At 44.3% G+C, this 24,676-nt stretch overlaps 2 protein-coding genes across 6 annotated transcripts in view; one reads left to right on the forward strand and one right to left on the reverse strand.

Moving 5' to 3' along the window:
- The window catches only part of LOC119167152 (RNA-binding protein 25), an 82,435-nt gene extending 69,715 nt beyond the window's left edge, over positions 1-12,720 (reverse strand). For 4 of the 5 annotated variants that reach the window (XM_075867005.1, XM_037418590.2, XM_075867006.1 and 1 more), the window contains exons 1-4: positions 12,582-12,720; positions 11,460-11,577; positions 1,883-1,926; positions 1,556-1,726 (exon numbers count right to left, since the gene is read on the reverse strand). In XM_075867005.1, coding sequence (XP_075723120.1) covers positions 1,556-1,726; positions 1,883-1,926; positions 11,460-11,550 — 306 coding nt within the window. In that variant the 5' untranslated portion in view covers positions 11,551-11,577; positions 12,582-12,720. Of the gene's footprint in view, positions 1-1,555; positions 1,727-1,882; positions 1,927-11,459; positions 11,578-12,522 lie in introns of all 5 variants that reach the window. The other variant, XM_075867004.1, reaches the window with a different exon arrangement.
- Positions 12,721-16,986: 4,266 nt separating this feature from the next.
- mrn (general transcription factor IIH subunit 4 marionette) overlaps positions 16,987-24,676 on the forward strand; it is a 43,170-nt gene continuing 35,480 nt past the window's right edge. The window contains exons 1-3 of the mRNA XM_075867008.1: positions 16,987-17,376; positions 17,440-17,544; positions 21,290-21,421. Of these exons, the coding sequence (XP_075723123.1) occupies positions 17,258-17,376; positions 17,440-17,544; positions 21,290-21,421 (356 nt within the window). The 5' untranslated portion in view covers positions 16,987-17,257. The remainder of the gene's footprint in view (positions 17,377-17,439; positions 17,545-21,289; positions 21,422-24,676) is intronic.

The following is a 24,676-nucleotide window of genomic DNA, read 5'->3' on the forward strand; positions in this document are numbered from 1 at the left end:
GATAAGAGTGCCGTCTCTAGTCGCGACAAGTCGCTGCATATCAGCGATAATCTGCTGTGATTCTTCAGTAGCGCAGCGCCATTTTTAGCCGAGCGGCGGCGCAGTGCTCAACTCTGTCAAGTGAAGGGGAAACGTCGAGTCGAGGAGCGTTTGTGAATACGGGGTAAGCATGGAGGCCGCCATCGCTTGATGATAATGACGACAACGAGACTGCCACGCTTTCGTCACAGGCTTGCTTCCGAGTCGCAGACAATTAGAAGCTAAAGCTTAGTTTCCTGCACACTGCTGCTAAGTGCAATCGCAGAATGGTGCCTTTTTGATGCCACTGCTTTTGGTTATTTTCGCACTTGGCCAGTATGGTCAACTAGTCAGAGTGGCTGTTCTTTCGCAACATCAACAAGATAAGCTAGCCACTACTAGTGGATGATAAGAATAGGATAGAATAAGGCATCAGTCACTGTTCTACATACCATGCCTGCATCTCAGTGTTGTCGGATACCTTTTGACGGCCGACATCTGCTTGTGTTACCGCGGTAGTGCAACTGCTAGGTTCGTTTACGAAAGCCGTTGTGGCCGTTATTTTCGCGTCCTTGTTAACGTGGTGTCACTAAGTATGTGTGAGAATCCCGTATCGACACTGCTGGGAACAAAAAAAGGAAACAGCCGACACTTTCCGAATTTAGGCATTAAAGATGTGTTTTGCTAGCTGAAGTCGGTTATATTTTTCTTTCGATGTCACTACAATAAAATTTTCACTTCAGCAAAATTTTTTTCGCGTCCCATCAGTTTCGTCGTATCAGGGTTCGACAAACTCTGGAATCTTATTGAAAAAATAAATAATTTAGTAAATCAGCAGCTACATGGCGTGAATATGGGGGAATGGCGTCATGAATGAAGGAACACCCACATGTGAGAAACAGCTTAACACACTCTTTCTTATGCATTACAAAATTGTGCAGCAATGGAATGAGCAAACAACTTGCTAGCACAATGTAAAATCAGTGGTCTCACATCATCTCCAGCAGTGCGAAATCTTATGATGTCCAAATGAAAGAACAAGAAAAACCAAAAACGTCAAAGAAACACAGAGCAAAAATAAATGTTCTCAAATTGATAAACTAGTCACTCAAAATCCCGCAATCACCATACTTGCCACAAGAAGATGCTCCAGAAGCGACGAAACTCAGTAGAACAAAGATGCAGGTGACGAAGCCACCTTAAAGTTACCACGCAAATCACTGTGATGTCAGATTACGACAGTGCCTACGACAATCAAACCTCATTTTAACAAAGTTGCATATTACACATAAGTTCGTTATATACAAAAATTTGTTATGAAGGCATATTTCTAACACTATAGTTATTGCAAGACTACCTGATATTGCATTATACTTTGGGCTCTGCTAGCAAACTTCAACCTTCATTTTCTCCTCTATTAATTAATAAACCTATAATGGTGAAACTAATTACACTAAAGTAACCAGAGTACAAGTGATCAATATAAACCAGTTTCTTATTTCACTTTAGAGTTTCTTTGACTGTGGGTGCTGCTCACCGCCTGCTGCTGGTTCCGGCGCACGAGCGGTTTCTTCTCGATAACTGCCGAGTTGGAGCCTGTGCCGTGGCCACGCTTGCCTTGCGAGCGCGGTTGCGGCGAAGGCTGCTGCGGCGGCTGCGCCAGAATCGGTATCGACGGGGGCACCGTCACGGCCACATGTGCCATCATCTGAAAATGCAAAAAAAAAAAAAAAACAGCACTGTAGGTGAACAACACTGCCATGCCCGCACTTTACCTACATCACTGGCATTTCGACTCTGTAACGGGAGCAACCTGTGACCACAGCAAAGGACCAATTTGCGACAGCAAGACTGAGACACTCACCGGTGGCATCACGCCCATGGCCATAGGTATCATGCCTCCTGGGACTGAAAAAAACGAATAGAATACGATTAACAAACTGACAAATCATCAGTAAGAATGGTGCATGAAACTGCAGCAGCCACATGAGGCAAAGCAGAAAACAAGAACATGCAAGACAAACAGCCGGCAGGGACTCATCTTTTACTGCCTAAGATGACCAAAAAGCATGCCAAGAAAAACATTGCACCAAACTCTCTGAACTAGAGACGTTGCACGATGCATCTTCTACGAAGAGACTTGCAAATAGCGATGTGCACATCTGAAGACTTGCCTCCCTTAGGCAGTTCAGTCTTTCTAGCCAATCAGTTTTGACTTCTCTCAACACGACCTAATACGGTGGTGTTACACGGTCACTTTTAATAGTAATCGGGCCCAATTGGAATTGGAGTGCTACTGCCCAGCTAGCTGTAATTGCTATAATGCCGAACCCTACGCTATCGCTTACACTCCTCTGAAACGCATTTGTAGTCATGGCACCACACGGTTCTGATAGCTGCCAACAATTCCTATTAGCTTGTGATGAACCATAATGACCAATACAAGGCGATATTTACTCGAAGATCTGGTGGAGTTCTGTAGCAGTTTCTTTACGACATAGACAAACTAGAGAACTGCGGTGGATCTACTATATATAACCTGGTTGCAGGAGATCATACAAATAGGACTGTCGTGACCATGCGGCAGATACATTCAAACCTTGATACAACAAATGCAGATATAATGAAATGATGGTTATCATGAATTAAATTAAGACTGGTCTAGCAATAGACCCAGTGCTAGGAATATACCCTTATAACAAATTTTTTGATATATGTCATGAGTAAGAGGGCACGAGGCACGTGCCATGTACTGGAATGCAGCGCTCGTGCGCGAGACCCCCCAATGGTGCGAATGCGTGCCACATCCACGTACGAGATTGGACAAGAAGGCTCGTGGCACGGGATCCGAGCAGTAATAGGAATCCCGGAGGATAAGCCGTCACTGTGCTGTGGAGCTTCGCACTGCGAAGGTCAGGAAGGTCAGAGTCTCTACAGTGATGAAAGCCCCAGCCGACCTCAGAGGTCCTGAGTGAGGCTGCCTGGACTTGCCGCAACCTGGCACTGCAGTTCCTGGGGGGAGTACAGCTCTTCCACTTCAAGCCAGAACGAATGCGGCCCATACCAGTCATCAGAGGAAGTCATCAATGAGGCCATTGACGAGTCGGGTTTGACCAAGCGAGCCAAAGATGACGGATAAGACCGGGACACCGGCAATGAAGAGAAATGGCACATTGGGCGGAAACTACCGATAATGATTGTAGAAGCTTGAGGAGGACGTCAATGACAGAACAACGGGATGAACTGTGTAAGAACGCTTTGTTGCCGAAATGCCATTTTGGCTAGAGAGAGATTAGGGCTAAGGATTGAATGTGACACGAATTGAAGTTTGTTCTGGTTTCACTTGTTATTGTGTGTGTGTTTTTTCTTTTGCAGTTTAAGCGTTTGCTCAGATTTTCGCCAGTTTGTTTGTTTGATATTAAGATGGGTTTGCCGCGTTACTGCCGACTCACGTGTCTCTTTCAACTCCATCCGCTGCAAGCGCTCCCGAGATAAATCGTGACAATATAACTATATTATTTTTGCTTCAGATGTAACTTCGTTATAATGAGGTTTGAGTGTACCACACTGGTCGCATTCAAAAATCAATCAACAGGCTCCAACTATTTTTTTTTTGCCACCCCTAAAGAAGCTTGGCAATTCGTAGAGTAGACCACGGTGATCACGTTTTTCAAATACTATTACAGCGCTGCACGTCATGCAGAGCTACCATATAGAAAAACAATTCTCGTGCTCCTTTCCTACGCCTGACCAATCCTTTCATGCGCAGTGGTGCAAGGTTGCCAACCAGCGACTTGACGTAGCATGCAACTCGTCGATTGGTCTTAACCAGTACAACAAAATGCTGCACCTTTCCCTCCCTGTTAGGAAGAAGGGTAACGAGGCCGCGCAAAAATGTGAAAGCAGCCAAAACAGCTGTGCTAACACCTGTAACTTCCTTAATATAGCATGCATTCGCAAAATTTTTACAGCAACACGTTCACATAAGTCCTCATATTTCTCTAGTTTTTGAACCTCTGAATTGTTTACTAGCCTTTTAAGCAAACTTAAGCAAACGCATCTGGACGTGTCTCACCAAAGCTAAAGCGTGTGACACCAGGAGTTATATTTTTGCTACAAAATTTATTTCTGCTGCTGAGCTTTATTGGGCTACAAGAAAGAAGCTTAGCCAAAGCTACACTGCAAGCACAATCTGCAAAGGCACTCTTATCAATTGCACTCATATGCCACTAATGTACAGAAAGAATACAAACATGTGCAGCTTCCAAATCGGTGTTGTCAGGCTTCATGGGGCGTGACCACGCAAGACAGACAAGAAAAAAAAAAGGGGGGGGCTTCTTTCCACTTGTATGTCTCCCGACCACATCACATTATAAGAGACTCAGATTCCTGTTATCTAGAAATGGCAGGTGCATCGCTTAAAAGCACCGCTCACACTGGTCGGCTTTAGGGAACGTACATTGAAAGCACACAGCAAAACCAGCAAGCATGCAGATGTAAGAAAATGAACAGACAAGTGGTAATGTGCAGCGATGTTTCACTATCTAGCAAAAACCGAAAGCCATGCATAAACAAATTAAGCATGCATAAACACACGCTAAAATAAAAAATGTGGCCGTATTGAAACCAGTCAAGAGCAAAGCTGCATTATCAGTTTCGGGTAAAGTTATCAGCCTTCCCTCCGCTGCAGACAATCCATTTGGAGATGATCGCTTTTGGAGATGCCGCTTTTAGTGCACGAATCGGTTGTTTAAACAGAGGTGCACAAGCAGCTGCCTCAATCATTGGATTATCTCTTAGTGAAAAGCAATCAATTACTGGGTCTGAGAGATTACACTTCACGAAAAACATTCAATCCTCCAACACTCGAGACGATGAGTCACAAAAAGCAGATCGTCTCAGAATATGACCACTGGACCAAAGGCTCACCCAACAAGTTTCAATTTACCCAAGTCTTGCGCAAGCTGGCTTCATTTTATATTGGCAAATTTATCATACTTTGCTACCCACTGCACTGCTCAAACCGACTATCGGTTATTTTTCCTATGCATTTACTGCATTTATTGATGTAATAACAGTACTACTACAAGGTACTACTACCGCTGCTAACCTAACACCACAGCAATACTAATGCATTGACAAACCAGCACGAAACACACATGAAGCATATATGCGGCACTCAAACCAAACCACCGCAATAAGATCATCATCATCATCAGCCTGACTACGTCCACTGCAGGACAAAGGCCTCTCCCATGTTCCGCCAGTTAACCCGGTCCTGTGCTTGCTGCTGCCAATTTATACCCGCAAACTTCTTAATCTCGTCTGCCCACCTAACCTTCTGTCTCCCCCTAACCCGCTTCCCTTCTCTGGGAATCCAGTTAGTTACCCTTAACGACCAGCGGTTATCCTGTCTACGCGCTACATGCCTGGCCCATGTCCATTTCTTCTTCTTGATTTCAGCTATGATATCCTTAACCCCCATTTGTTCCCTAATCCACTCTGCTCTCTTCTTGTCTCTTAAAGTTACACCTACCATTTTTCTTTCCATTGCTCGCTGCGTCGTCCTCAATTTAAGCTGAACCCTCTTTGTAAGTCTCCAGGTTTCTGCTCCGTAGCTAAGTACCGGCAAGATACAGCTGTTATATACCTTTCTCTTGAGGGATAGTGGCAATCTACCTGTCATAATTTGAGAGCGCTTGCCTAATGTGCTCTTTGGCAATAAGATCATTTCTTTCTAAAACAGAAAAACCCAAAGCTCTCGGGCAGACATGCAATAAAGGTAATAAACAAAAGCTAAAGCATTCAACAAACACGTATAACTTGTGGAGAACACACTTGAGACTACACACAGTGCATGACACAGCATAAAAAAATAAGTGGCGAGAGAAGAAAAACAGCATGCAAAAATGTTGCCGGTGGCTACTGACCCAAGTTATTATTCATTACGTCGTCTGCCATAGCAGCAGGGCAAAAGGGACACAACGACATCAGGAACAGTAAAAGAAACAACGACAAGGTTTGTTCGCAACAGCAGTGCCAGATTATGCTTCATAATAAGTGGGCAACAGTGATGTCTTTAAAAGCACTGAAATTTGGGCGAGTATGTACTTTAACATGGTGGTATTTAGGGCATGTAAACAGACAAGAAACAAAAAGACAAGGGCTCGTCTCTTGTCTTTCATTTCTTGTCTGTTTAACCGCTCTGAATACCAACAGGGATGTCGGAGCTTCTTCAGTGCAATGGACTCAATACCAATCAGTCATTATTTCTTTGCACGACAATAATGCACCACATGACACTTCACGACCATCCAATCTTGGTGATAACGTGTCATTAGTGATGACATGCAAAGAAAACGAACTTAGAGTTTCGCAAGCGTTGCTTCCATCGCAGCAACGCCTCATACTGCTCTTCCAAGCGGGGAATTTTTTAAATGCCAGCTGTTGATACAATTAGTTGACGAAGACAAAATTCTTTGAAGAAACATATGAGTAAATGCCTGTAAAAAGAATTTGCCTTGGAATTACAGCGTTGGAAATTGTTGCAGTAATACTAGTAATTTGCATCTCTAATATACGGCCTTGCGTGCAAAATCGTAAATAACGGCACAGCGAAAAAATAAAGGCAGAAGTCTTTGAAACAGCCAATAACGTACATGTCATTCGTAGCAGAGTTTCACAACTCCACAGGTGGATACGAAGTGTCGATTACATAAATCTGTATTTCGCACAACAGCGACATGCGTTTCCACTTCAGGTCAAATGACAGTGAGCCAAATGTATTCCTTGTCTACAGGTACGTGTGGGCAATATACATAGTGTGCACGTGCGTCACGCAGCACCCCTTCGTCACTTCTGAAATGCACCACCAACATGCCCGGGTACCTACCGACTCCGTCGCCTACCGCTGCCGCGTTGTCTCCTCGTGCTTGCGCCCATTTAGTTCTGCCTCATGATGCAAGTTTGAGGGCTGCTAGTGAGGCAAGTTGATTTAGTAGTCCCCGAAGAGGGAGCAGAGCTTCGGGGTGTTTCTTCGCCGAAAGTTGTTACCCAAAATTGAGAACGCACATTGCGATTTTCCGAAAAGTACCGGCTTGTTTGGCTGGCGCGGATTAACAAAAAAAACTACTCGAAGAAACTCGGTGATATTTGCGTCTTAAGGTGTAACTTCATTCCGGGTAAGTGCCATAGCCAAGCACTTACCTGCAAACAGAGATAGCTTACCAAGATACTATACATACAAACTTGTCCGCGAACATTGCAAGCACCATCAGCGTGTCAGCGAGGCGGTTAAAATCGTGATGGTTATCGCGGAAATTCGGGTATTGCATTGAGACAAACTGTGAAAATGGATGTGAAACAATATTAGTTTTCTTAGAAGTATAGCCAATTGGTTCAAGTTGGGGGGGGGGGGGGGCAGGATTCTGAAAAATTGGTTAATTCTCTAACACAATCTTTATCATTTTCAGGGACTCCACTGTACATTAGCGTACAAAAAAGGTAAAATACAAGGTGAAAAAGATGTCAAAACATACACGAAAAAAAAATAGTGATGACCGGCATTACCACGGCACACACCATGCAAAGTCTATCTGCCTCGCAGAATATTTTCCTCGGCTGTTTCCACAAATTTAAATCAAATAGGCTCAACATCAGCACTGTTTAAAACACTTAGGGGGGGGGGGGGGGATGCTGCTACTTTGGTGGCGTGGGCCGCAGCAATATATTAATATTAACATTATATCTCTTGTAAACTTGTCTAGCCCTGCACGACTCATTTTCGATGGGAGCTGCTGCGCTTCGCTCATCCACTCTTAAAATTGGGGCTCGAGAGACTTTGGGCTTTCACTTGTTCTTGGGCCACGCAATTTGTGGTGTTTGTAGTGAAAGCGAGATAACGGGCCCTCGTAGGCCGTGGCGGGCAGCCGGTGTACGCGGTGGCTGGTATACGTGTCGCACCTCTTGATTTTCTAGTCTTGCATCGAGTGAACAAACGAGGCCTTCCTGATCCGATGAGCTCGTTAAAGTACGACAACAAAAAACACAATGCTTCCCTTTCAACATAGTACACAGCAACAGATAACGAGCCCCCCACAAACTGCGCTGCAGCACGGGAACTGCTGTAGGTACCCAGGGAGGTACCCAGGCATCGCGGGAGATGGCGACAACGGCGGAAGTGACATCACATGAACACTATGTATAGCGAATTGTTTAAGTCGCACATCAGCTATACTATTTTAAATTTATTAAACTCCTCTAAGCGAAAAGGCACGCCACAGGGTTCAGTCATCTCGCCGCTACTTTTCAATGTGGCCATGATCAATCTGCCAAGAATTCTGGACAAAATACCAGATTTACGGCACTCGATCTATGCTGATGACATCACACTTTGGACCAGGGCTTCGAACACTGGTAGACGAGAGACCTGCCTACAAACCGCCGTAGATACCACCAAACGGTACCTTTGAAACTGCGGTCTCTGCTTTGAGCACCTCGTCCTCAAAGCGAAAACAAGAGGCAGACCCCCTATATACGACAAGCCCGAACCTAGTGTAACACTGAATGGGACATTAATTCCAAAAGTTGAGACTCTGCTAGTGCTTGGAGTTCACATCTACAAGAATAGATCGGGAGCTGCCACCCTACCGAGAACGGACACTATCACAACTCATGCACCTCGTCAAGAGGATCGTGAATGAACCAACGAAACGGACTCAAAGAGCCTGACACGCTACGTATAATGCAAGCTCTGTTCACCAGCCGCATTACGTACGACACGCCGTACCTGAATTTGAAAACAGCTGAAGTAGCCCTGGGACTTCTTCCAATGGCTTCTATCACACGTCTCCTAAAGATGGGCGTCCACAACACGTGAAAAGAGCTCGCTGAAGCGCATAAGAACAGCCAGCTGGAGAGGCTCAAGCTGACACCCACAAGGGGGTCGGTGCTCCCGTACCTCAACTACAGCGACACGTTCATCGCCGATGCAGACCGGAGAAAGCGCATCCCGCTGTACGTTAGAGAGTTGCCGCCTATCACGCCTATTCCATGCAACATGCATCCAACTTTCCACAAAAGTGGACGCAAGGCTAGAGCTGACGCTATTCAACAAAAGTTCAAGCAAGACCCGGACGCCCGCTACACTGGCGCGGCTAAGTATCCGCATAGAAACCCGTACGCTGTCAGCGTCGTAGATTCTCAAGGCCTAGAATTAGCGTCGGCCACGGTCAACGCACTCAATTCAGACGCAGCGGAAAAATCGACAATCGCTCTCGCAACCACCGCATGTACAGACGCTGCTGTGATCTTCACCGGCTCGCAAGCTGCTTGGAGGAATTTTCCTAAGGGCCGTATGTCAGCCAACGCCATCATTATTTTGAAGCGGTGAAGCACTCCACTCCCATACACTTGTGTATTATGGCTGCCAGGTCACGAGGGTCTGCAGCGAAATGAAGCGACCCACGCCGCTGCCCGTGAGCACGTCAGCCGGGCTGCCCCCTGCCCACAGGACATTCGACCCGTCGTAAAAGAGACGGAGGTTGTTCAAAACGCCCATTCGTCGTTACTCCAGCATTACAGGCTAGAGTGACGAGTATACCCTTCACCACACCCAAAACCGACAAAAGAGGAAAGCGTGATACTGAGACGCCTGCAAAGCAACACATACGCACATGGGGCCCTAATGCACCATCTCTACCCAATGAGATATAGCTCTATTTGTCCGCTTTGCAACGTACCAGACACCCTGGCGCACTTGCTTCTTGCATGCCAGTGTATTGCCAGACGTAATCTGCAACAACACACGACTGATAACGAAGCAGGATGGACGAACGAAGACCTAACCAAAACGTGGGAGGCGAAAGCTCGCCCCCGAGAACCTGGAAGACCAACAGAAACTCGTCGCCAGGGCCAAGAGGGCAGTAGAAGCCAGAGGGTTCTTGGACTAAGAAGCCCTCCCACCTCAGGATGACACCGGGCATAGCTCAAGACACTGTTTTCAAAATAAACATTTACTTCTCTCTCTTCTCCTCTAACCGACAATCTAGGTTAAACTTACAGGTTATTTTCTGGTAATTCTGTATCTACATTTTTTACAAAAATTTACAACTGGAGGAAGCCTGGTGATGACAGTTACAATCTCTAGTAAGCACTGCACAAAGCTGTTATAGGTTTCAGCATTCCCCCCCCCCCCCCCCCTAAAAAACGAAGACAAGCTTTTGCTTAGTCTCTTAGTACTATTAAATTCAAAAGAAAATGGTATGTGTAACGCCTCACTATTCACTGAGATGTTTGATGTGTAACGTTTTAACATATCTCATGCAAAGCGTGTATAACAAGTACCCCCCCCCCCCCCGACCAACATATCCCTGAATATGCGCCAAACCTCATAAGCGCGAAAATGCACGCGACAGCGACGAGCGACGCAACGTAGATCGTCTTCGCGCAATCAGTCGCTAGAACAGGCAAACCTCATCCACGCGACGGCTTCGGCGAGCGAACTCCACTGTTGCTGGCATGAGGCCGTCTACTCGCACAAAAAAAGAAAAAAAACGCGTAGTGAGCGGTATGCAATTTAAAAATAAGATATATTGTTGTGTAATGGAACGGAAAGTGTTTATGAGCACTTTTTTTATATGCACATGCGTAAACATTGCGTTATTTCTTGTTGCGCATACGTGACTCGGGCAGGGTCACGTGTACCTACGTAGTCTTTGTATTTTCCGTTTTTTCGCTATTGGCTGCTTGAGCCCAGCACTTCTGGGCGATGAGCGACGGTTTCCAAACCTGGAGAATCGAGCGATCGCGCGAAAACGAGCACGCGACACGTCGCGCGAACGCCCTGTTTTGTCGCTTATAGCATCACTCGTCGCTGTCGCGTGCATTTTCACGCTTATGAGGCTTGCTCTTATACCGAAATTCCACGAACAGTGCTAACGTAGGCACAAAAGCATAAAAGCAGTTGGGTCGATACATTTGCAGTTTCATGAAATTTATTAGTCCAAGAAGGGGGTGCCTATGCTTCATGTAAAATCGTCCATATCATACATGGCTCTTGGCAGGCGACACTACTGTTGCACAGCAGCAGACCATCACCCTGACCAATGATGGGGACTGAAAACTGCGTCAAGGCGTCGAGTAAAGCAACACCACGTGACCTACGTACCTCAATTGAGCCATACTCTTGGTCTGACGAATGACCACCCATAATTCAAGGTAAGCCTCATTCACATTAGATACCCAACCAGAGTAGTAGTACTACTACCAGCCAGAGGAGATGGAGACAAATTTAATTATGCTAGGAGATTTGTTATGAGCGCGAACCTTACATTTGCCCACAGAAGTTGACAACAGTTTCGAGGGATGAGGGGCATGCAGGGCGGGTCAGTTTCCGCACAAAACAGTCAATGATATACTCAACATGAGAGTGCGATTCTTACCCATGTGCGGCATTGTGTATGGCGGTGCCAACATGGGTGGCATCGGCATGCCGGGCATGCCCAGTGGCGGTCTGTGGGGTGGGAAAGCCATGTCTTCCCGAAGTACTAGTCGGTACTCCTGAAATAAACGCGAGAACGCAACACGTTTGGGATGTCAGCACTGCAAAACCCTAGCTTCGTCTCGACGAAACAAACAGTTCAAGAAGGACTTGTTGGTGGGCTAGTTTGGTGCATACTTGACGGCACTTTCATATTGAAACTAGAAATACAAACACATGAAAAGCCTGCCCTAAGGTCTTCGTACACTTGTCCTTTAAAGCTTAAGTGAAGATATCAACAAAAGAGCAAAGCACGGTCTAACACCTAAAATAGCTGGTTTAGAGCAGACACCGCTTCTTCATACAACATACGCGATGCGGACGAATTTGCAAGATTGTACAAGTCGACCGAAAAAAAAAAGAAAAAAAAAACTAAACCACTGGAACGAACGCTTATGCTCGCTCAGAGACTGCAACTGTGCCGCAAACTTGAAAATAAAAAACAGCAGTTTACAAACAGACGCAGCTGTTTCACTGGAGAACAAGTGCGATGCAAGCTAGGTACAAGATGGCACAAAATGACCGTGGCAAAATAGGCAAAGTTCAGATAAGAGCGCTCATGTTCGTTCGCCAACCGCAACTATGTAGCAAATTTGAGAGGCTGGGAAAATGCATCTGGAAGCCGCAGGAAAACGCTAGCGATACATCGATTTGCGGGTGCGCGACGAAACGGGCAGGCACTCTAGAAAAAAAAAATAAACAAATGCCGTGAACGTCACGCAGTTCTCGAGAAGGCGCGTCGCGGTCAAATCGCTGCGTTTCCAGCTTCGCTAGACAGAACGTGCAATCGGACAATCACGGAAACACGCTCACGAAAAATACTCCAGCTCAAAAAAAATGCCAGGAGCGCTCCGCGAGTAATCATGGTAAAGGAGAACGGCCCCCTGCGAGCATTCACGAAACATGCGAGCTAAGCCTTATCTAGGGCAGGCAGGTTGACGGTAACGTTACGCTAAACTACATACAGATTTTGGGTGCCCCGGCTCTGTTTCTAAGCCCTCCGGCGGGTAAGGTCAAATCTCACCGTGGCTACGGTTTGGTGTTTGCCGGCTTACAAAAGAAACTTATTTGCCGCGATACACGAGTTATGGGCGACGTAGCTAATCGTAACCGCACAACACGAAATAATAGTATCGTCATGGACGGATGCTTACTGTTGCCTACGAGAGGTTCTGGTGACTAATGGAGAAATAGAAGCGTTAGCCTGAAACCCCGAATTAAAATAACAGCTAGCGCTATTCCAAAACAAGTTTTTGTTTTAAACACAAGTCATGCACTTTATTTACAATCGCAAGACATTCAAATAATTAACTAACACAAGTTCTGATTTAATTATTTTTCAGACATCCCACCCATGACCTACTACACTCCTGACCTGCCCAGAGAGCACCTCTTCCAGCGCCCACGTTCTAGTTCATACCTTCTGCCGCTAGGGCCGTCACCTACGAGCGGCGTGGCGCTAGGCAGCACCTGTTCGCTGTCGTCTGCTTCAGCCATCGCTGTGGCAGTGCAAATCGTTCTTATTGTGCATGAATTGTGTATGAATGTGTAAAATATGGCAAATAAAGCGATATGATTCCTCGTCAGAGTTGGCTGCATTCGTGTGGACGTTTGAAGCAGAAATAGAACCGTAAAAAAAGCACACAAAGGGTCACAGTGGCAAGCAGACGGGAACTTTTCTACAAATGAAGGAAAATTTATTATGAAAATATTTCTTGAATGAAAACGTAGTCCAACGAGATAAAAAAACTATTGTTAGGCATTCATTGTTCACACTGAATCACGATGGTTCCAGACGATACGCATACACAAATTGCAGAAGATACGCAGAAACACAGTAGGTCGTGTGCAGAAACTTGCAGACGGCAGATAGCTGCAGTAGTCAGCTCTAATAGTGGCCGCGTGCAGTTTTTTTTTTTTTAGATGAGCTGACACCTCAAATGTAAGTATGGTGTATTGCTGCGTGCCATATTGCAAATCGGAACAAGGCAAACAAAGTAAAGTAAGTTTTCACGAGTTTCCTGCCACAGACATACGGGAAGAATGGATCGAGGCAATTGGAAGAAAAGGTGAGTCTTGTGTTTTTGAGAGTCGTTTCAATTCAGAACGAGTTGCAAGCTAGCAAGAAGCACCAGGGTGCTTTAGTAAACTTTATTTCCGTGTGTTATGCTAATTCACTGAGCTAAAAAACATGAAAGCTTTTTTAAAGTACCGCGGCTAATATGGCAGGCTCCACAAATAGTGCCAAGAAATTTAAATATAGCACACAAGAAAAAAGTAAATATACGAAATCTGTAAATTATGTAAAAATGCGTAGCGGTGGGTTGCGAGGGGTTCGAGCACCCTTCCCGAAGGCTATTACCAATGAGTACATTATTAGTCAAAAGCTTTATGAATACTAAATTGAAGTTTTTTTAGGCTGGAATGGCAAAAACAACCATGCAGCAAGACATTTCTACGCAAATATACAGCTTTAGAAGTCAATCAACCAGTATAGCCTAACTACTAAAATGTAACACATAGCACACGTTAGCCTTTTCAGCAAAAAACAATCACACGTATAGGCAGTTTGTCACAGAAGCAGACGCATGGTATCAGTCCGTCGCCCTCCTGCCGGCCGCACAGTAGCAGACGAACAGGTTATAGGTAGCGCCACCTACGGCGAGCGATTGAACGAGAGCGGGGACACGCGCTCCCATAGGAACCCCGCTATCTGAACAGGTCAGGAGTGTAGTAGGTCATGATCCCACCTATGTTTATTTCATACTGTAAGAAGCTTGCAGTGGCGCTGGCGTCAGTAACGATGAAAATTTTTATCGGTCCGAACAGTTTGCATGAATTACAAATTATAAGAGAAGTACTCTCGTGTCCTACAACATATTACTTCGGCTTCACGCTTTCGCAGGTATAAAGTGAGCACGTACTTGGCGTTTTTGTGTGCGCGAGATTTTGCAGCGACCTAAGCATTTTGCTCGAGGCCACCCGAATCGCTCAAGGCAGACATAAAGGCTTTCGCTATAATTATGTACTATATTGTATTCACCTGGTCATAGATGCCGTAGTATAGTGGCTAGAAATAAAGGTGTCAGCATCGTCGCGGCTGCGCCTGTGATGTTATGTGGCCGAGCGGCGCGCAAGTCGCCTCCGTGATCGGTCGAGAGCGCTCGCCAGCCGCTAGCGCGGCACCTTTAGTCGCTTGCTCACAGAACACCTACACACTACTAGAGTGTACTAGAATAGGTTCTAGTACACTCTAACACTACCTCGACTTGTGACTTGCTCGTGTGCTCGCAAGTCGCAACGTTGGCGCTTTGCTTATTTGGACTTGTTCGGGATCAATACGTGCCAATGTGACCATGCGACAATGATGGGTAAACAACAAACACACTGCTTGGCATTTGGATGCAATGCGGGATATGTTTCGGCCCGCAAACAAGGGAAGAAAGCGTCTCTCTTCGCTGCTCCCGCCGACAATGAACGGCGCAAGGCCTGGGAGCGTGCGATTCCTCGCGCCGACAAACAAGAAAAGAACTGCATTGTGTGTGAAGCTCATTTCGACGAAAGATTCATCATCCGTAGCTACAAGCATGTCATCAACAGGTTCTGAGCAACTTGGGAAAAAGCTGTACCTAAGAAGGGTTGGTTCCTGAGTGAATCAACTGCCGAAGAACTCCGCATCACTCTAACCAGCACCCTTTCCATCCGGCACTATATCACGAAAACCTTGGGCTATAAATGCTTGATGACGTTTCACCTCTGCCAAGACGCGCTTAAAATCTTTTTGGAATTCTGAAGCAAATGTCTGGATCGAATGATCACCCTTCGCTGACACAATTTTTTATCTCTGTGAATTGCCTCAGTTTTTACAGTTTGGCACAGTCACCCTCCAGTGGAAACATACCTTCTGGAGTTCTGAACAGCCTTCTATGTCCGAGCATCCACAATAATTCAATAAAATCGCAGAATAAGCTGGATATGAGCTGCTATATGTGGGGCGCTTCCATGAGGTTTATGAAATGATGCTTTTGAAGCCCTCCCTGACCACACTGATCTCATTGGACGCAAAAGTGACTCCCGGATCACTTATTACGTCAGTGGGTGTGTGTCCCGGAAGATTGTTAAAAAGACAAAGTGCAACGAATATTGCAGGTTGATGCTTCACTCTGAGAATTCCAGCTTGCTTCCAGTAGAATCATGCCTTCTGTACCCGTCCGAGTCCTTGACAGACCTGGTCAAATCTATGGAAGATGCATTCACCGATTGCTTCAGCTTCAACAAGTTGAAAAATGACAACATAACAGAGCTTATCTCTTGCCTAGCATGCTGTCTGTATAAATATGGTCGGCTGTAAACTCTGAGCACTAGAAACTGGAAGTCACAAATAGGATATCTACAGGTTTACAGTTTGTGCAGGCAAATCACGGAACAATACGTAAAAGTGAGGATACAACACATGACAAAGGAAAAAAAAAAACGAGAATCGGTGAAAAGTAAGGTGGGACCACTTTTGACAAGGGCAATAATTTTCAACCACCTGTAGGGCACCTATGTTTTCGATTATGTGTTTGCTTTAGGCATCGCTATTCGATGCATATGCGCTTTAATTGAGTTCTCTACATGCCACTTGGCTGCGTACAAGTCGCAATAAACATTTACAACCAGAATTACTTGTTTTCGTTGCTTTATAAACACACGAGTCACTTCACCCGCAGCGCGATGAAGCATAAATTTGCAGCGCTCGGCTCTTTTCTGCCACTGGCAACATGGCCGCAGCACGCTCGGCGCGGCTTCACTCTCTCCCGTAGCGGCGCATAGGCGGCTTCACGTTAGCCAAAGCATCTTTAGGCGGACCACTCTTACCTATTTTACCTAATTTCGCCTACGTAACAGCACTCGAATATAGAAATGCTTGTTTATTCAAAGAAATAAAAAAAATTATCATTGGATAAAGTCGGAGACTTCGTACATCTAAGATATTGCTGGAACAAACAGTGGTGTTTATCTCGGCAGTTAGAAATTACAATCACCAGATTACGATGCAGAATTCCGCATCTGAATTACTACCTACATAAAGCTGGACTAACAGCATCTCCGTTGTGTCTCTTTTGCAAGGAATCGGAATCAATAGATCATTTCTTTTTATCCTGTCGACGTTATGCTTATCAAAGGAAAAGGTACCTGGTCGAACCAATTGAGAAGCTATGTTTAAAAATAAACGTGGAACTAATTTTATCCTTCGGAGGGATTACATTAGGTTATAGCTACAGGGAGGTTTTCTCTGCTGTGTGCGAGTACATAAGGGCAACAAAGAGATTACCCTGTTAGCCTATTGTTATTATTTACGGCTACGAGACTACCTGAATGCCTGACTTAGCACACTTGATGATCCTGCCGTCCGGTTCTTGGCCGATCCCCCTTAGTGGGCGAGTGCCAGCAAAGCTGAAGCATAGAGAAAGAAGAAGACTATGGCTGAAGGTTCATCATCATCATCATCACTCCAACAAGTTTTATGTATCCTCCTTGGTGCGTGCAGTGGCGCGTAGGCCGGTTATGGCGCCGTTCATTTCTCTGAAACGTGTTTATGCAAGCGGCTGGGGATGATCCCTATCGATTTCAGTCGCCGGTGATGCATTACGTGCAGTTATGCACAAATTGAGCTGACTGCTGCACCTGCACAGCTGACTGCTGTACGTGATCGCGATGAGCTTAATCTCAGCCGGCTTGAAGTGCAGAGACTTGCACGCGTACCTGAAAACCCTTTCGCCGGCTACTCTGGACAACCTCTACACTCATCCAGCAACTTGTTTGGCGGTCTTTCGGTGAAGTGTAGATAGCAACATACATGTTAACTAATTTGCTCTAACTACATTTTTCCGTTTCAGAGAGCTGCCAAGCATATCACGTCATTATATTATGCGATTGCTATTCGTTGAACAGCCTGTTCCCCAGGCTGTGGTGTCATCTTGGAATGAACAAAAATACGTCAAGTGAGTATCACACGCATCAAGTCCTTTGTAATGAGTCGGTGCTTGTTACTAAGGTTTAGTGGCTATCATTACTTTGAATTGGCGATGACGCACAACTAGAGTAAATCACTAAAAAGACCGCCACAGTTTTCCGGCCCTGCATGAATGAAAGCGTTGGTGGTGCGAAGTGCTCGGCAATATAGTTAATGTATTATTGTAAGTAATTTAGAGCAACTTAAGACTCTCTAGAAACATTCACGCTAGCTTCCCCTCAAGAAACGCACACCACTCACAGCATTCACAACCAACTGCTTATTGTACGGGACTGACCATTTTATATGCCTACAGGATTATGCGCAGAAGCAACGGAAATCAAAGGTGTGCATGAGCAAAGAATCAACAGTCGATGGAAGAACCTGCCACCAGCCGATAAAGTGAGAAAATAGGGAAAAGGAAAATAACAGATAAACCAGCTAGGGGCACTGACATCTTGCCTTGAGAAAAAAATATTTCCTTTTGATACAACGCCAGGGATGGTTCCCTAACACAATGGTTTTTATTTTTAAAAATAAAATATGCTTGCAAATGAAAGACGTGCAGATGATTTCAAGCTTCTTCCGAGAGCCTGCGTGTCTCTAAACTGTGGTTCACATCGACATGCCGCAGCATGTGCCACAACGTACACGTACTTATCCTCTTTTTTTTTTTTTTCGTAACCAACATGCTCTCTTTGCCAGTCGTTTAGGCATCTTTCAGTTTGTCTGATGTAAAAGTTCCCGCATGATAAAGTAATTGAGTATACAACTCCATGAAGCCCTTAAGAAAGGCCTTCTCATGTTTTTTCGGCGACCGTGTTTCTTTCTTGCGATTGAAAATGCTCAGGCACAAACTGGCGAGTTTTTTCAGTGCCAGAAGACCAGCGGCACACCACGTCTTGCAGCGACCATCTTAAGATTGTAAGAGAACTTATGCAGGTACGGCATCACTTGAGGCCTGGAGCCCGATGGAAGCCAAGTAGCTATATCCCTTTGTGTTCTACGTTTCAGCTTTTGCATAAGTGACTTGGAGACTGTGTTTATGGTTTTAATTTGACAAGTGCGTGTGTAAATGTCACCAATGACAATAGTGGTGAAGTTGAGCATTCTTGCTGTGCAGGTCTTAGTGTTTTTATAGAATATGGATGCAGACTAAGATCCACACCTGAGGTACCCATTGAGACCTGTGTACAGTTCTTATACCTCAAGCTACTGTGGGACTGTGACCACATTTGTTGGTTTTACCATACTCGTCAGAAAGGGACTGTTGCCATTCAATTCTGCGCATTCTAATATTGTTGGGAGAGGGATTTCTTCACTTTGCTAGTGTCTGCGTTAGCAAAGTCGTGCCTACACCACATGCGCACCGGTTTAAATGATCAGATCAGCCGATTGTTGGCGGCAAGCTTTCCTTTGTCAGTCATAAACATGGTCGCCGAGTCACTTACGCAAAAGCTGAAATGTGGAGCACAAAAGAATGGAGCTGGATCCATTGGGCTCCAAGCCTCAAGTGATGCCATAGGTGCATAAACCCTCCCACAACCTTAAAGGGGCCGCTGCAGGACATGGTGTGTCGCTGGTCTTCTGGCGCTGAAAAGACGCGCCAGTTTGTGCCCACACATTTGCAATTGCAAGAGATGCGATTGTCCAAAAAACACGGGAAGGCCTTTTTTAAGTGCTCCATGGAGGTTGTACACTCAATTACTTCATCATGCGGAAAAGTGTATATCTGGCAAACCAAAAGATGCCCGAAAAACTGGCTAAAAGAGCGGGTGCAGGAAAATTGGAAAAGAAAAGGATAAGTAGGCACATCTTGTGGCTCATGCTGCGGCATCTGGGTGGAAACCACGGTTTTGAGACACGCAGGTTCTCAGAAATAGCTTGAAATCATCTGCATGTCTTTCATTGGAAGCATATTTTATTTTATAAAATAAGGATCATTGTGTTAGCGAGCCATTCGTGGCATTGTATTAAAAGGAAATATTATTTCACAAGGCAATATGTCGGTGCTCCTGGCTGGTCTATCTGTTGTTTTTCTTTCGTTATCCTTTTTGTCTGTCACTTTGTTGGGTTGTGACTGGTTCTTGCATTGATCGTTGATTCTTTTGCTCATGCACACCTTTGTTTTCTATTGCTTCTGCACGTTATCCTGTAGGCATACAAGATGGTCAGTCACGCGCAATGAACAGTTGGTAGTGAGTGCTGTGGGTGTGGTGTTTCTTGAGTGGAAGCTAGCATGAATGTTTCTAAAAATTTTCAAGTTGCGCCAAATCACTTGCACTATGATGAGTTACCAACTAGCCCAACAACAACTTTTAATAATGGTTCATGCATAACGAATACTCATTTGCTGTAATATCAGCATGCTCGATCAGCTGCGTTTACTGAATATTCTATATGTATATGTACAGCGGAGGTGTGCAAATAGGAAATTCTAGAATGGAGTACCAATCAAATACTCCTGCTGTAGTTTTCTCACTAGTGAGGCAACCATTTCAAAACAGCCTTCGAGCTTCACATCTTATTTGAAACAAATGTTCCCAAACTTTAGCCAAGAAACATTATTATTGCTTTTAATGGACAACAGTGACTACATAGAGCCTTTGATATACTTTGCAAATGCAGGTTTAAATACAGCACTTATTGCAGTGCTCAAGCTTTAAACAAAAACACCTTCTGGTAGTCAGTATAGCATTGATAGTCCGTAACAGTTTTGGGGTGCATGCATCATGGTAATTCAGCTATTAAAATAAGAAAAATGAGTCTGTTTTATTGTAACATTTTGTTTAGGTCCTCCCATTGGTGCTTCATATTTGAAAAATATTCGGTGTTTTAAGTATGTACTGTTTGTTTTGTTACTCTTGTTTTTTAGATATTTGCACGCCCCCAGTATACGGCAAGCGGGAGGTCCTTGTTTGTTACAGCAACAAGGGAAAGCCTAACCTAACCTAACCTAATATTTTTCAACGGTTTCAACCAGTTTTCATTGGGGCTTTTGTGAAACTCTGCATCTTTTTCTTTATATAGTGGCTCCTGTCTCATTAAATGTGGTGGAGAAACTAGTTTCCTCCAGTAACCAACCTGCTTGTAAACAACCACAATCATGTGACCGCACATACTAGTGAAATCACTATATTTGCAAGTACCGGTATCATCGGTGGCATCTAAAGGTTCTTTTTTTATATGACACAGGCAGCTTCATGCCCTTGTGTGAAGCTGCTTTCTTGCTCTGCCCCTGATCGTAAGTTCATGTAATTGTTTTGTTAGTTATTTGAACTTATTGCTAGTCACTGACACCACTTTTCTTTTTCTGGAAGGGATGAACATTTGCATTGCCCTGTTATTACCTTTAGTAAACATTGCCAGACTCCTGGTTCTTTGTAGTTTGGTTTCTGAACGGAGTAACATTTTATCTGGCTATGTAAAAGTATGCACATCAGCATAATGACAACAAAAGCAATAGTCTGAGAGATCAACCAGGTGTCTGGCAATGGCCAATGTTCCAGAAGTGGTTGGAAATGACTTGCATGAAGGCTATTGCAGTGTCATATTCCTATAATGTATGTATTGTACACCCCATACTGAATGGTTAAAACCCTTGGCCTTTTGAAAAGCATTGCCTGTATCATAATGTGGCTCAGTGACTTTCTTTTTGATTTGTAATATTAAATATTCAGATCTTTCAAATTGTGGTAGATTTCATCATTCCTTCTTAATTGACTTTCCTGTAGGGACCATTTGGAAGCACTTGAGGCACTCACTGCACTACACATTTGGACAGATGCCAGCCTTCCTGGTGGACTTCCAGGCTGGTCGCTGAGTGCAGTGTTTAGGAAGCACATTCAGATAGCACTTCTTGGAGGGTATGTGCATAGCTGTTGTTACTTGTCTTTGAAAGCGACATGGAAATTTGTTGCTATGGTTTTATTCTGCCCAAGTGTGTGTTCTATAGGGATAGGGTGCATATCTAAAGATACCTAGAACTGAAGAGGTTGTACTCGACAGATTTCTTAATTACATGATTGTTGACATGTTTGCAGTCGTAAAAAAAAAACCTTCCTGAACCTAGCCTCTGGTGTTGCGGTTTGGTTGGGCTGGGCCCATTGTAAATCACTGCAAATTTTTTATAAAAGGCTAAAATTGAGCTGATGTGCTTCGTTATGTTCTTTTCTGTAAATCTGTAAATTAATATATTATTAGTGTTCTTTCATTTTCCTGATACATTTGAAGTCTTTTGGGCATAGGGTCCTCCCATGCATTTTTGACCATGTTTAGGAACTGTTTTTGCAATAACTAAAAAAGACATTCAATGAATTCAAATATTATTTTCTCCCAAGTTTCATGCTCTTTAAACTACATTAGACCTATTAAAATAAAAAAACTACAATTTTTTGGTGGAATCCTTCCCATCAGCACCTAAATTTTGGGTTAATTTGCATATTTCAAAATTTGTTAGACAAAAACTGTTTTCTGTATATTTTCAGATCTGACACAGTGGTTATGTATATCAATGGGTTACCTTGTAAAATATAAGTCGTAGTAGTACCTGTGTAATAAAAAAATGGTTTTGAGATAATTGAGCTTGAAGTAAGAAAACACCTGCGGAGTATTTTTTCACTATACGCACTGTTCAAGTAATTTATTTTGTAGCGCCCAGTTGTATAATCATTATTGAAGTCATTTGGTTCATTTTTTGGCCGGTCATCTTACTTACCTTGCCCGTTTTATGATCCTTCATGCACCTCTATATTGTGTACTGTGGTCAACTTTTTTCAGCAAGTCCAATATCTTGGAGCCCCGCATGAATCCTAATGACATCATATTGTATTATACTTTCAATGTATGAATGAAAGAACAGAATACAGCGTTGCAATGCTTAGTGTATGAAGCCCGAAAAGGATATATATATATTTTTTGTGCTTCTCTCCAAACAATGTAACTGAACGACTCAATTGCATTTCAGGGGGGAAAGATGGGCAGCATGTTTGGACGCTTTAAACTGTCCTTACTGAAAAATCGGCTATGCAATAGTTCCCTGACCATTTGCTATAGTATATCTCTGATTCTAGACAAGTGTTTTGGTTTTTGTGTCGAGAGATTGTGTCACAAAAATTTACGATAAGCATGGAGTGCATTAGAAAAAAAAAAGCAGATTCACACACAACTTGCTTTCAGTAAAACTGTTTTTCATACAGAAATAAGACACAAATGTGGAAAAGGGCACTAAACACTTCTCGAATTATAAAGAAAACAAACTTGTAAAAATTTTTTTATTGCCTTACCCCGTGCCATCAAGGCATTGCATATAGGGGGTAACCTCTTCTTTTTTGATCGAAGTGACTTACTGCATCAAGATGCTCGGGTCAGCACAGAGTATGAAATATATTTCATTTTTAGCTTCTCCATTAAGGCTTTTACAGATCTCTTTCCTATTCGTGCACACTGGAATTTCAAGAGCAGGCATTTATTATTCAGAGGCAATTCTCGTCTTGGAATTTCATTAACATGTACCTTCTGCAATTTGTAGAGTTGACGCCACAGTTGCTAATTGCCTGTCCTCATTCTGCTTTTTTCCTACTTTCACCTTGAAGTCGGTCATTACTACTCTGCACTTAGTTTGTATCTTTTGCCTCGCTAATTTAGGTGCGAAGCACCGTAGGAACTAGGCTTGTCAGCACCTCCTGTCACAGTAGGTTGCGAAGTCATGGTCCATCACAAAAAACAGATAACTTTCACTACTCACCGCGGTCCACTAAAAGCGAAGATGGTAGCAGTTAGCCTCCATAAAGAGCCAGCGGTAGTGGAGCAGTAATGCCCTTCTCTATACTCTGTTTCGTGAGTTTCATGCAGCAAGGCTACATGCTCTTTGAGCACAGATTCTTGCAAATCGAGATTTGGTGCCCATGTTCACAACCCATTGCGTGTCCTCGTGATCCTTACAAACAGTCTCGTCCGTACATTTTTGCTTGAAGCCGTCAGTGCGTTTCAAAATGGTCACCTGCCAGGGAATTTTGCTCCTTTTTTCATAGAAAACAATTTTTATGGCTCTGTGATACCGAAGAAAGAGTTCTCGCTTGTTTGTGTTATAATGGGCACATGACGGAAGAAATGAGGCAACTGTGCCTCATACGCGTTATGTTCTGTTCTCTAAAATACAAACAATTGGTAAGCCATTGTCTAAAATATTTAATGCAGTTGGCACAGCCACAGACTCCCGAGCATCGCGAAGGAACCGGCATTGGGCTAGAAAAACATGGTTGCACTGCCAAAACCAGTTGCCGCCCGCCTCTAATCTATTGACTAGCTGTTGTGTGCTCTGTGGTTTGTAAGCTCCCATTCATTTGCTTTAGTTTCATGTCCTTAAGCTTCGAAAACACAGTATTCGGAGCCACATTGGAATAATCAATGTTGTAGGCTTAGCGAGTGGCAATGGACACTTCCCAAATCTCAGAGGGCATACATGACGAGTTTTGCTAGTTTCTTCTAATCCTCGATAGCCGGCGCCATTTGTCCAGGCACCAGCTTGACGGCATGTTATTTTCATTTACGCTACCCTTTTTCGGCAGACGAAGACGTCCTATTGGGGGGGGGGCACTGCTGGAACCATGCCTGGCAATGACGCGGACAACATCTGCACTTAGGAGGTCTGTTAGAAATATATCTGACCTTAATTTTTTTGGAAGCACCTGATGGATTTCAAACAAGCGCGCTTGCATCAGCCGACCTTGATTTTTCGTGTGCAATTTTTTCTCGCCTGCCAATAGCGTGAGTCGCTGGGACGCAGCGTTTGAGTGAGGTAGGGTGCAGTGCTCTTTTCAGTTTTTCATTGCAAGGAAAATGACGGAGTGACTGGAGCAGCGCAACTGCATCAAATTTTGCCAGAAGCTGGGCGACTGCCAAGTGGTAACCATTCGGAAGATCAAGACAGCTTTTGAGGATGATGCTATGAGCCGCAAACAGCTTAAGGAGTGGTACAACCTGTTTAAAGATGGCCGCATACCAGTGAAGAGGAAGCCAGGCTCCGCTCGGCTGTCAATATGCCAAAATGTCCGAAGTGAACGCTGTGGTGATGCGGCATTGTCATGTCACTATCCAGGAAATTGCGAAAGAGGTGGGCG

The sequence above is a fragment of the Rhipicephalus microplus genome, chromosome 6, assembly GCF_043290135.1.
Source record: "Rhipicephalus microplus isolate Deutch F79 chromosome 6, USDA_Rmic, whole genome shotgun sequence".
NCBI lineage: Eukaryota > Metazoa > Arthropoda > Arachnida > Ixodida > Ixodidae > Rhipicephalus > Rhipicephalus microplus.